The sequence below is a fragment of the Rhipicephalus microplus genome, chromosome X, assembly GCF_043290135.1.
Source record: "Rhipicephalus microplus isolate Deutch F79 chromosome X, USDA_Rmic, whole genome shotgun sequence".
NCBI lineage: Eukaryota > Metazoa > Arthropoda > Arachnida > Ixodida > Ixodidae > Rhipicephalus > Rhipicephalus microplus.
In genome coordinates this window covers 358,108,660-358,118,923 of record NC_134710.1, presented here as the reverse complement: position 1 = coordinate 358,118,923, position 10,264 = coordinate 358,108,660, and the positions used below count along the sequence as shown (strand labels likewise).

At 44.8% G+C, this 10,264-nt stretch overlaps 1 protein-coding gene across 5 annotated transcripts in view; it reads right to left on the bottom strand.

Moving 5' to 3' along the window:
* Window positions 1-2,006: 2,006 nt before the first annotated feature.
* LOC119161978 (monocarboxylate transporter 13) overlaps window positions 2,007-10,264 on the bottom strand; it is a 56,834-nt gene continuing 48,576 nt past the window's right edge. For 4 of the 5 annotated variants that reach the window (XR_012887469.1, XM_075879862.1, XM_075879863.1 and 1 more), the window contains one exon: window positions 2,007-2,410. Coding sequence is in view for 3 of the 5 variants with exons in the window: in XM_075879862.1 (XP_075735977.1) it covers window positions 2,259-2,410 (152 nt within the window). In the remaining 2 variants the exon portion in view is untranslated. Of the gene's footprint in view, window positions 2,411-8,460; window positions 8,474-10,264 lie in introns of those variants that run through there. The other variant, XR_012887470.1, reaches the window with a different exon arrangement.

Below are 10,264 nucleotides of genomic sequence, written 5' to 3'. Positions count from 1 at the left end.
GCCTTTCTGTAAATAAACTTTTCTCTCTCTCTCTGAAGCATCTATACCAGACGCGTGTGTTTCTAAAGCATGTGTCACTTTCAGTGCATTTCTAAGCAGAGGAAGCTATTTTCAATGTACTCACAAACGGACGCGTGGCCATGTGGTAGAACAACCGCTTGTAATGCTAACAACATGGGTTCGACCACCAATTTTACCCAGCATTTTTAGTATTTATTTTCATCATTCTCCATGTTTGGGTCACTCATAAGATGATTATTTTTAGCTCACAACCAACGACACGGACACCGTCGTCAGAATTTCTGCGAAACGAGCTTTTTAATGCTATTTTATTAAAAAGATGCAGCTTTACCTGGAAATAAAATATTAACAGGGGTAGTAAATTGTCAGACTTTCTGGCAATAAGGCTCATAATTTGATAGGCATGTAGAAACATTGCGGCATAATCACCTGCTATCTGTGACCTGCAATCGCGGAACATCTCCTATCGTGTGACACCTGCAGATTCACCTCCTGGTGCCAGAGGCTCAAATAAAAAGTGACCGCCATTCCCTAGATAGCTGCGAGGACTCGCGGTCACAAACGGGCCGCCATGAGAAGCGGCGACAGCGGAGTCTCGAAGCAAACGTTCCATTCTGGCACACCCTTCACTATTGCAATATTATGGTGCCTCTAAAGCTCAACGGGCCACGTCAATTTCCAGCATGGGGCACTAGAACATGCTGCCCACCACAACATGACGTTCTTGATTCGCCCTTACAATTGATCTCCGGCACTCCCGGCAAATACCATAGCGAAAACCTCCCCCTCTTCTTTTACCCTGCGTTGCCAGAGGGTAAGAGGGTTGGAGGGATCATTTTCCACCACACTAAGCCATGTCCCATATATCACTTTTTTTTTTATTTTTGAAAGTGCACATACGGCCATACCCAGATGTGCCGTATGAATATGTTTGCTACAAAAATACCTTATGTGTCCGTAAAATTATCATCGCTACCAGAAAAAGAAATACGTGAAAGAGTAAAATATGGGGGGGGGGGGGGGGCAGTGTACGGTACGATGTCTGTGCACGTTAAAAAACACCAGACAACCCGAATTTCAGGAGCCCTCGATTTCGACATGCCTCATAATCATGTTAAGGTTGTTCTGCGTAAAAGCCCAGATATTATTATATGTATCGATTCAAAGATGGTCTTGTGCTTCTGCTAAAAAGCCTAACTCTCAAGCTCTACATACATTTCGGGACTGGGGCAGTATATTTTTCAAGAGTGTTGCTTGGTGGTTAAGTTAGCACGTTCTTAAAATCAAACAAAGCCCCTCCAACGTCGAAAAAGGGAAAAAAAAAGATAACCTGAGAGCCATTAGCAATTTGATAGTGGCCACCTCTGTGTCACTGTCTCTGCTTCTACCTCTCAGTTTTTCTTTTTTTCCCGACATTTGAGTGGCTTTCCTCGAGTTCAGTATATTCTTACTAACAACCTTCAATTTAATGATTTCTTATCAGGCCCCTCTGACAACGGGAGCACGTTATCCTCATCGCGATTATATGGCATGAGAAAACAGAGAAAAAAAGATGTATCATTATTCCAAAACATGGCTCCTACACCCAAAATAATGGCAATACGATGGAAAAATCAAAAACTTTCTCAAGAAGACAGCAAGCCCAACGTTTAGATTATCATTCTAAGACACTGAATTTTTTCATATCTACACACAATAAAGCTTTGCGCGTTTCATTTTTCATGCACATCTTAAATTTTTCGAAACTGCAGCAGGAACTGTTAAAGTTTGACGGCAGTGGCAGAAATTCCATTCGGAGACTTGCTTTATTTGTTATGTGTACACGCTTAACTTCTGATATGGTGCATATACTATAAGACTGGTCGCTTTTCGAGCGCTCTTGCCATGCAGCTTACATTGGGCTGGTCGTAATGGAGCCCTCAAAACACAGTATATTATACCATCATGTATTTGTCCTTCAAGCTTCATGAGTTAGAAGCATGGAGAATCACCACCAGTGCAACGAATGTTTAATGCAAACTTTGTAGCGCCAGCTGATATGTTCTTTGTTGCCTTTTCTTTTACTCTCCCTCCTTGCGCCTTTTTTACCGGTGTCGGTGGCCTTTGGGCAGCAGCATACGCCACCGCAAAAGGTATACATTGCGGTGACTGACTCGATGCCGGCGTACACTCTGGGCTATCGACTTGTGGAGTTCGTAGCGATTACAGCATGTATGCACGATACGTCGCGGTGGACTTCAGGCGAACGGGAGCGCTATGCGCAGCTTGGCCGTCCGGTGCCTCCACTTGAGCAGAGCCAGGGCCCCCCAGCACACGGCCAGCACGACGTCCATGATGGCCAGGCCAATCATTAGCATGAAGTAGCTGCCCAGCGTGTCCCGAACGTAGCCTGCGAAAGAGGAGAGACAAAACTCTTAGAGAAAGGTGTACATCCGAGTCACGGTGAGTGTTGTGAAGTGAATAAAAGCACTAGGTGTTTACGTTAGTCAAGATAAGAGGCTATACGAGACATTCGAAGGATTTCATACTATCTTTTCTTGTATTATGGATTCACGGTTTGAATGGGCAACTAATGACGTAGCGCATAAATAGGTTGGAAGTTAGAGCTCTTCTTGGTCCCTTCTTTTGTCCTGTGTCACAGGTTTTACACGCTATGTTACCAACGCGCCTAGCTGCATATTCTTGACTAGGCACCCAGAGTGCCTGGAGTGCATGGCCTTACGCGCGGGTTCAATTGCAGGCTACTGCTGCCGCATTTTGACGGAGATGGAATGCGAAACACCCGTGCTCTTGATTCTATATGTGCATGGCATAAGGAACCCCAGGTTGTCCAAGAAGTTACGGCATGGTCTTTTTCACCCGTAACCCTGCTAGGGGCAATAGTGCTAATATTGCCATCGTCGTTTGTTATCTCCACTTTTGTTCATTCAATTTTCGCCCACAGTGCTTGCCATGTAGGAGTGCTCAGCGCAAACTGCCCCTCGCTTTTTCGAGAAGACTCGCGATTATTGTAGACCATTCTTTTAAGATTGCGCGCAAGACGCGAACACTCAATATTATTCCAGAGCTGGCGCGACACCCAGTGATAAGATTAGAATATTTGACGGCATTCTGTATAAATGATGATGAAGATGACGACGACGATGATGATGACGACGACGACGATGATGATGATGATGATATTTGGGGTTTAAGGTCCCAAAACCACCCCATGATTATGAGAGACGCCGTAGTGGAAGACACCGGGAATTTCGATTACCAATGGCTCTTTAACGTGCACCCAAGTCTGAGCACACGGGTATACAGCCAGCATTTTCGCCTCAATTGAAAATGCAGCCACTGCAGTCCCGATTCAATCCCCCTACCTGCGGGACAGCAGCCGAGCTCGTTAGCCACTAGATCACCGCGGTGGGGCGGCATCTGTATAAATGCCGACGCGCTTCACTGCTTGTCCGTTGATCGCCAGCCGAACCTCTGTTCACCACTATCAGTGTCCGGGAGTTGCTGTAATCTGACATTCAGTTTCCTAGCCACAATTTCTGCCGAATAAACAGTTTTCATCTGAATGTCGAGTGTGCTCTCTCTGTCCACGTCATGGCCCAGTGACAATATGAACATGCACGCGAGCCCCGCCACTGTGGTCTAGTGGCTAAGGTACTCGGTTGCTGACCCGCAGGTCGCGAGATCATATCGCGGCTGCGGTGGCTGAATTTTCGATGGAGGCGGAAATGTTGTAGGCCCGTTTGCTCATATTTTGGTGCACGTTCTGAAACCCTAGGTGGTCGAAGTTTCCGGAGCCCTCCACAACGGGGTTTCTCATAATCATATGGTGGTTTTCGGACGTTAAACCCCACATATCATCAACATGCACGTGAAATCCACGCGCCAAAGATGTACAGTAAGCTTAGCGAAAACAAAGAGAGGTTGTGGAAGTATTGGCGTGTGGCTCATGGGAGGTTACACCTTAGCCTGCAATCATTGGTACAAAAATGACGACCTGGTTCTGGCTTTTTGTAAGACACGTGCTACAAGTGCGCTGAGCATGTGCAGATAGTCCGTGTCTTTTCTGGTATTGCTCCAACCTAAAGGTGCAGCTTTCCGGTGAAAGTTAGGCTAATTCAATTGATTGATTGATTGATTGATTGATTGATTGATTGATTGATTGATTGATTGAGAGTGGGTACTGACAAGAGTGGCGATGTGGGCTTGTTGGTGAAACATTTGAAAGAAATCTATGTAGCGCGAGGCGAAAAAACGAACACAGGAAAGAATAGACTGAGACTGAGCGCTCTGTCTTCTCAGTCTATTCTTTCCTGTGTTCATTTTTTCGCCTCGCGCTACACAAATTTCTTTCAAGTGGGCACTGAGGTCGAATGACGTACACAAAATGAATGTTATTTGTGTTAGCCGAGTTCGGAAGTTCTTTTATGGAAGCTTAATTTTCTAGCATTGTACTGCTTGTGGGTCCGGCAGCGGCGTGGCATTTGGTTGCGGCAATTACGTCTTCTTTTTGCATGATCGCCACTTTTTTGGATGATAGTTATCTCGTCGGAGATGATGAACCTGTCTGGCACTTGCGCAGTTCATCACTTGATCCCCATTGCTCTTCACGCACACCCTTCGACGTGTGTACTATCGTGAGCAATATGAGCTCGAACACGCGAGCGCTTGGCAAATAGCCTCGAACCCTACATCGACTGATTCGTAGCGGTCGCTTTCAGAAACAAAGCGGAAAAAGCGGCACACTTCCGCTTGCTGTTGACACTCCCACCTCAATATTGTTGCTGGAAAATGCAGCTTATAGCATGTATGTGGCCGCCAGCAGTGACATGACCTTACATGAACGCGTACAGCCACAACCGATCCAGGTAATCAGCTACAAAGATATGGACTGGGACATATAGCATGCCGTGATGCACAGGCCATGCTTTTATTGCATCTAGGTGGTGTTCGCTGAACATTTTGATGCGCGTCTTTCACTTTTGTTTTTGATGCATTTTCTTTTAGTGTTATAATTGCTGGCGACCGATGGCACGCGATCAGCTTCCGTTTCACAGCCAACCGTCAGCGGAAAAGCGCTCTCCTCCCCCTACTGTTTAGGCAGCGCCATCCACGTGTCGCGTTATCTCGGTTTTGAAGCCATTTGCGACGCTCCTCGTGTTTGGGCTCGTATTGCTCACGATAGTACATCGCTTCTATTCTTCAAGCGCCCGTCTGCATTACGCCGCAGCCTTCCGCTCTCGTCAAGTTGGTGCTCCCGCGCCCCTCCTGGCTCAACCGGAACCTCGACTTCCCTGCCACAGTTTAAAAGACCCTGTACTAGTGCTCTGCTTTTCAGTGGGTCCATCAGCGGCTTTGCATTTTGTTGCGGCAGTTACGTCTTCTTCGTTTGCAAGTAGGCTATGCTTATGGCCACAAATGTTATAGAAGTAATGATCACCTCGTTATATTGCTCCCAACATTGGCCTTCTCCTGTCTTTGCTGGCATGTTCATTACACTTTTTGAGAAAGCTGGTGTTTCAGGCCGGTGTCATTGAGTTGAACCCCGGGCCAAACACCGAAAAAATGTTTACTGAACTGGAGCCGGACAGGCTAGCATTGGTGCAGACATAGCTGCCTTATCTGCTAAGGTTTCGTCATTGGACGACCGCTTGACCAAACTACTCTCTTGCCATCAGCGGCAAAAACACAGCAGACCATGTTTAACCTAAAGAGCACAATAGAGAAAGTCGATATAAAAAAATGATGACCTGGAGAACAGGTCAAGAAGGAATAACTTGGTCATCCATGGCCTGCTTGAACCACCACATAGAACCCCCGGACACACCGCTTGCCTCTGTCACTAGCCGATTGTTAGACTAACTGGGTGTGCACTGCGACGCAGAGCACTGCCATAGACTCGGCGCTCGAAGACTGAACAAATGACATCCGTACATAATAAAATTACTTGTTTGCAAGTATAAACTACAAATAATAAGATTCTCGAAAGCTCAAAAGAACTAACATATTCATAATTAAGAATTTCTTCGCCCACGTCCGCCACTTGCGCAGAATTCTATGGCGAAATTCGACTTACTTAAGAAACTGAGTGAAGTAAGCTCACCAATGTTTTTATACCGTGGTTATGGGTAACTATCGCTACTATTGGGATGACTTGAACTAATGTATTCTGAAGGCCTACGGATCGCAAGGTTATGTCTGACTGACTCTTGACCAGCAGCTCACCGTCTTGAATGTTAATGTAAGAAGTTTGGTTATTAAGATCGTAGACTTCAACTGTCTCGTCGAATCGCACAACCATTAGACCCCCTACTAGCCTATGGCTATGGGTCTAATCAGTGTTGTGCACTTCATGAAATGTAATCAAAACAACCTCAACAAAATTCTTGCAAATCCTTGAAATTCTTGAACCCGACTATGATCTGCGTGACCGAAAACTGGTTTCACAGCGCGGTATTAGACAATGCATTTTTACCTAAAAATTACAGGGTACTAAGTAATTTAAAAAGTAAAATTACAGGGTACAGGTCAATTTCATTGCTATCTACCACATGTAAATTACTGAAACACATTTAGATAAACATATTTCTAAGGAATTCACAGAGAATCTGATCTCGTCTTGCCAGCACAATTTTCCATCGGGCTACTCGACAATCATGCAACTTGTCAAGTTCTCGCACGACATTGCTTCGGTACTGATTCGAAGTCAATCAATGTCAGCTGAATGCTATATAACTGTTGATTGCGCCAAAGCTTTTGACTCGGCCTGTCGCAGAAAACTTCTTCGGAAGCGTCGTGAGGTAAAAATTACGCACTGATTTCTTGAACCGCTGATTACCGGCTTCGTAGACATATCAGTAAGTTTATTTCAACAAAGCAAAGTCCAACACCGTCTCGAAGTCAAATCCAGCGTCACCCAAGGGTCTGTATTGAGACGACTTTTATTTTCCATCTATATTAATGGCGTCATGAAGGTCATTCAAAATACGCCAGTTAAACTTCGCGCCTATGCAGATGACGGAATTCCTTATTCTGCCATTTCCACGAGGGCTCAACAGTTGTTAAAATGAGTTTTTTTTTTAGGTTGTGTACCTAGAGTGACTCCTGCAAACTGTCTACTAACCTAACGAAGATAGTCTATATGACCTTCTTCAATAAGGTTGAGCCGTTACGCTTTCAATACGGTTACAGTGAAAGTAACATTACACACCCAGATAAGTTTACCTTAGGATGGCTTTCACACATAAACTGAAATGACAAAATTAGTAGACCACATTCACTAGAATGACCTTAGCAAATTATTCTACATAAATTTTACATTGATGAATGCTACTAAGGTCTGCAAATCAGCTGCATATAAAACCCTAATAAGGCCAATCTTGGAGTATGCGTCGGTTGTGTGATCCCCATACTTCTCTTGTGACTTAGCCAAGTCAGAATCTTTGCAAAGCAAAGTCATAAGGTTCATCCACAGCAGATACGATCGCCACTTCTCTTCTTCATCGCACGCACATATTTTTTGCTTGTAACACCAGCACACCCGCGCACGTGCGAACGACTTTTCGCTCTACACAAGATTGTACATGAATCATCGGTAATCACCCTGCCAGTCTCATTTCTGAAACGTCCTATTCGTGCCACTAGCCCCGCCGCGGTGTTCTAGTGGCTAAGGTACTGGGGTGCTGACCCGCAGATCGCGGGATCAAATCCCATCTGCGGCGGCTGTATTTCCGATGGTGGCGAAAATGCTGTAGGTCCGTGTGCTTAGATTTGGGTGCGCGTTAAAGAACCCCAGGTGGTCGAAATTTTCGGAGCGCTCTCCTACGGCGTCTCTCATAATCATATGGGGGTTTTGGGACGCTAAACCCCACATATAAATCTACTCGTGCTACTCGTAGCTATTACACCCTTAGTCTTGTCTCATTCCGCCCACGTTTGTATAGTTTTAAATACTCATTTTTCCCATACACAGTCAAAATATGGAATGGTCTAGCCGGTGCGCTTCGCCAATTACCTCCCGCACGATTTGCAGAAAGCATTCATCAGCATGTGACTCTGGAGTTTTAAATGAGTACTGCGCTTTTTGTATATTGGTGCCTTGTTCTACCATCTAGGAAGTTTTAATTGATGCAATGTTAATTTCTTATACTCCAATTTGTATAACTTCCTTTATATATGCTTCTTAATTCACGTAGTTCAGAATTCATTTCGTTTGCTAATTTGTTTTACAATATGCCTGCATTCCAAGCAAATTATTGACCCACTCTTGCAATGTCTGGCAATAAGACGGCCGTATAAGTAAATAACAAATATTAATGTCTAGAAGATGGTGCAGCCGTTAATTTGGGCTACTAAAGAAGGCACACTTCAGACTAAGCAAAGGGAACAATGCCCTATAACTTTATAGTGCTTTAACATAAAGCCTGTGAAGCAGCACACGCCCGAACGTAGCCTTGAAGCCCAAGCAATTTGTAAGTGTCCTTTTGTGAATGCTTCAGTTCAAGAAAGGTCGCTCATTCCTGCAATTATTTGCGTAATCGGCTGTTATTAATTTCGGGCCATTCGTTTGGAACCACGCCGCTTCCCTATATGTTTGTTTACGTCAGCGCCAGGGAATAATGAATGTTGCCTTAGTCTTAGCAGTGTTAGGAGAAGGCGGAACAGCACACAAATAGAAGCAAATGAAACCGTGAGGTAGCGGAAAATTAAAAAAAAGGTTGCGACTTATTTCAGCGCAAAATAAAAACGAAGCAAGTGGTGCTTCGTGCGAACCGATAGGCAATTAGAATAGTATGAATATACCTGTTGTAAGACTGTAAATAAAAGCCGTATTGTAGTCTGTTTTTGTGCATGGATCAGTGGCTAGGGTGCTCGGCTGCGGAATCGAAGGTCACGAATTTGATTCCGGCCGCGGGGGTCTAGTAGAAGTCCGTGCACTATGTGATGTCAGTGCACAATAAAGAAAACCGGATGGTCTAAATTTCCGGAGCCCTGCTCTACGGCGTCTCTCATAATCATTCGTTGTTTTGGGACTTGAAACCCCAGATAACATTATTAAAGTCCCATCGTAAAATAAGGAATACTGTTGTCGCACACGTGTCGAAGCCAACGATGACGTCTTTACCATGCCTGACTCTGCTATCTTGAACCCGGTCTATGCAAAAATAATGAAGAATCTGCGTACGTACGCGGTTGCAAGCAGCTGCGTGCACGAACGGGTTGCCTTCCTGCACGTAAAGTTTGGTTTAAAATCGTACAAAAATACAACCTCGCCGGGTTGGCCAGAGTACGCTGCTATCGCAGGAGGGCGGAGAGCTGTGGGCTATACCTTGTTTGGGTTTGGGAATTAAATCAAACACACGGGCACACAAGGCTTAAAGACAAGCGGTACTGTTGTCTATAAGCCTTGCGGGCTTGGCCGACATGCAAACAAAGGCCCGAAAAGAAACGAGTAGAAAGGTTACATAATTGGCCGTCATCCCGTCCCTAGTTTTTTCTTTTGTCTTTTTTTCTTTTTCCTCCTTATTGCTGCTGAATAATGCACGGTGCTCAGTTCTATAGGCTCCAAACCAGAACTTGCTTGTGATGGGCACTGTTTTGAAGAGCTGAGTCATATGCATACTGTAAACTGACGCAGTTTTTTTTTCTTTGCTTGGTTTTTTCGTCCGCGCACTGTGAAAGCAGGAGGATGTCCCCATTATGTCATGACAAGGAGAGTGCCTTGAAATTTTGTTTGTAAACACCAGTAGGCCAGATCTAGTCTGTGTTAGTTAAATAATACATATATCATTTGATGTTTGATTAGTTAGAGATCAGCCTTACATGTTGAGGTATGATTATTACGGCTGGCACAAAGTTCTATACAAGCGATATGAAGGTGGTATACACGTTTTTGTTTGAAGCAGAGAGGGTGGCTTCAGTCAAGCTTTGAGTCCCGTATTCAAGGTAAACAAGGGAACCGACGCATGAAAACGCAATCTCACAAGCAGGTTGCGCGAACCGGGATAACTGGGCAGTACGACGCACTAATTTCTGAGTAAACAACCTGCATGTAACATCGCTCCTTCATTTAGGGACGATACTAGTGTGAAGGCAAAGTACGGCCATGTTATGTTCCCAGAAAATTGGTAAAACCGAAAGAAAACGCCCACGAATAACAAGGTTAATACGCGCCTTTCTTAGTTACTTGCTTTGAGAAGTCAGCAATTGCAGGGCAGTACACACTTTAACGGAGACACTGGCA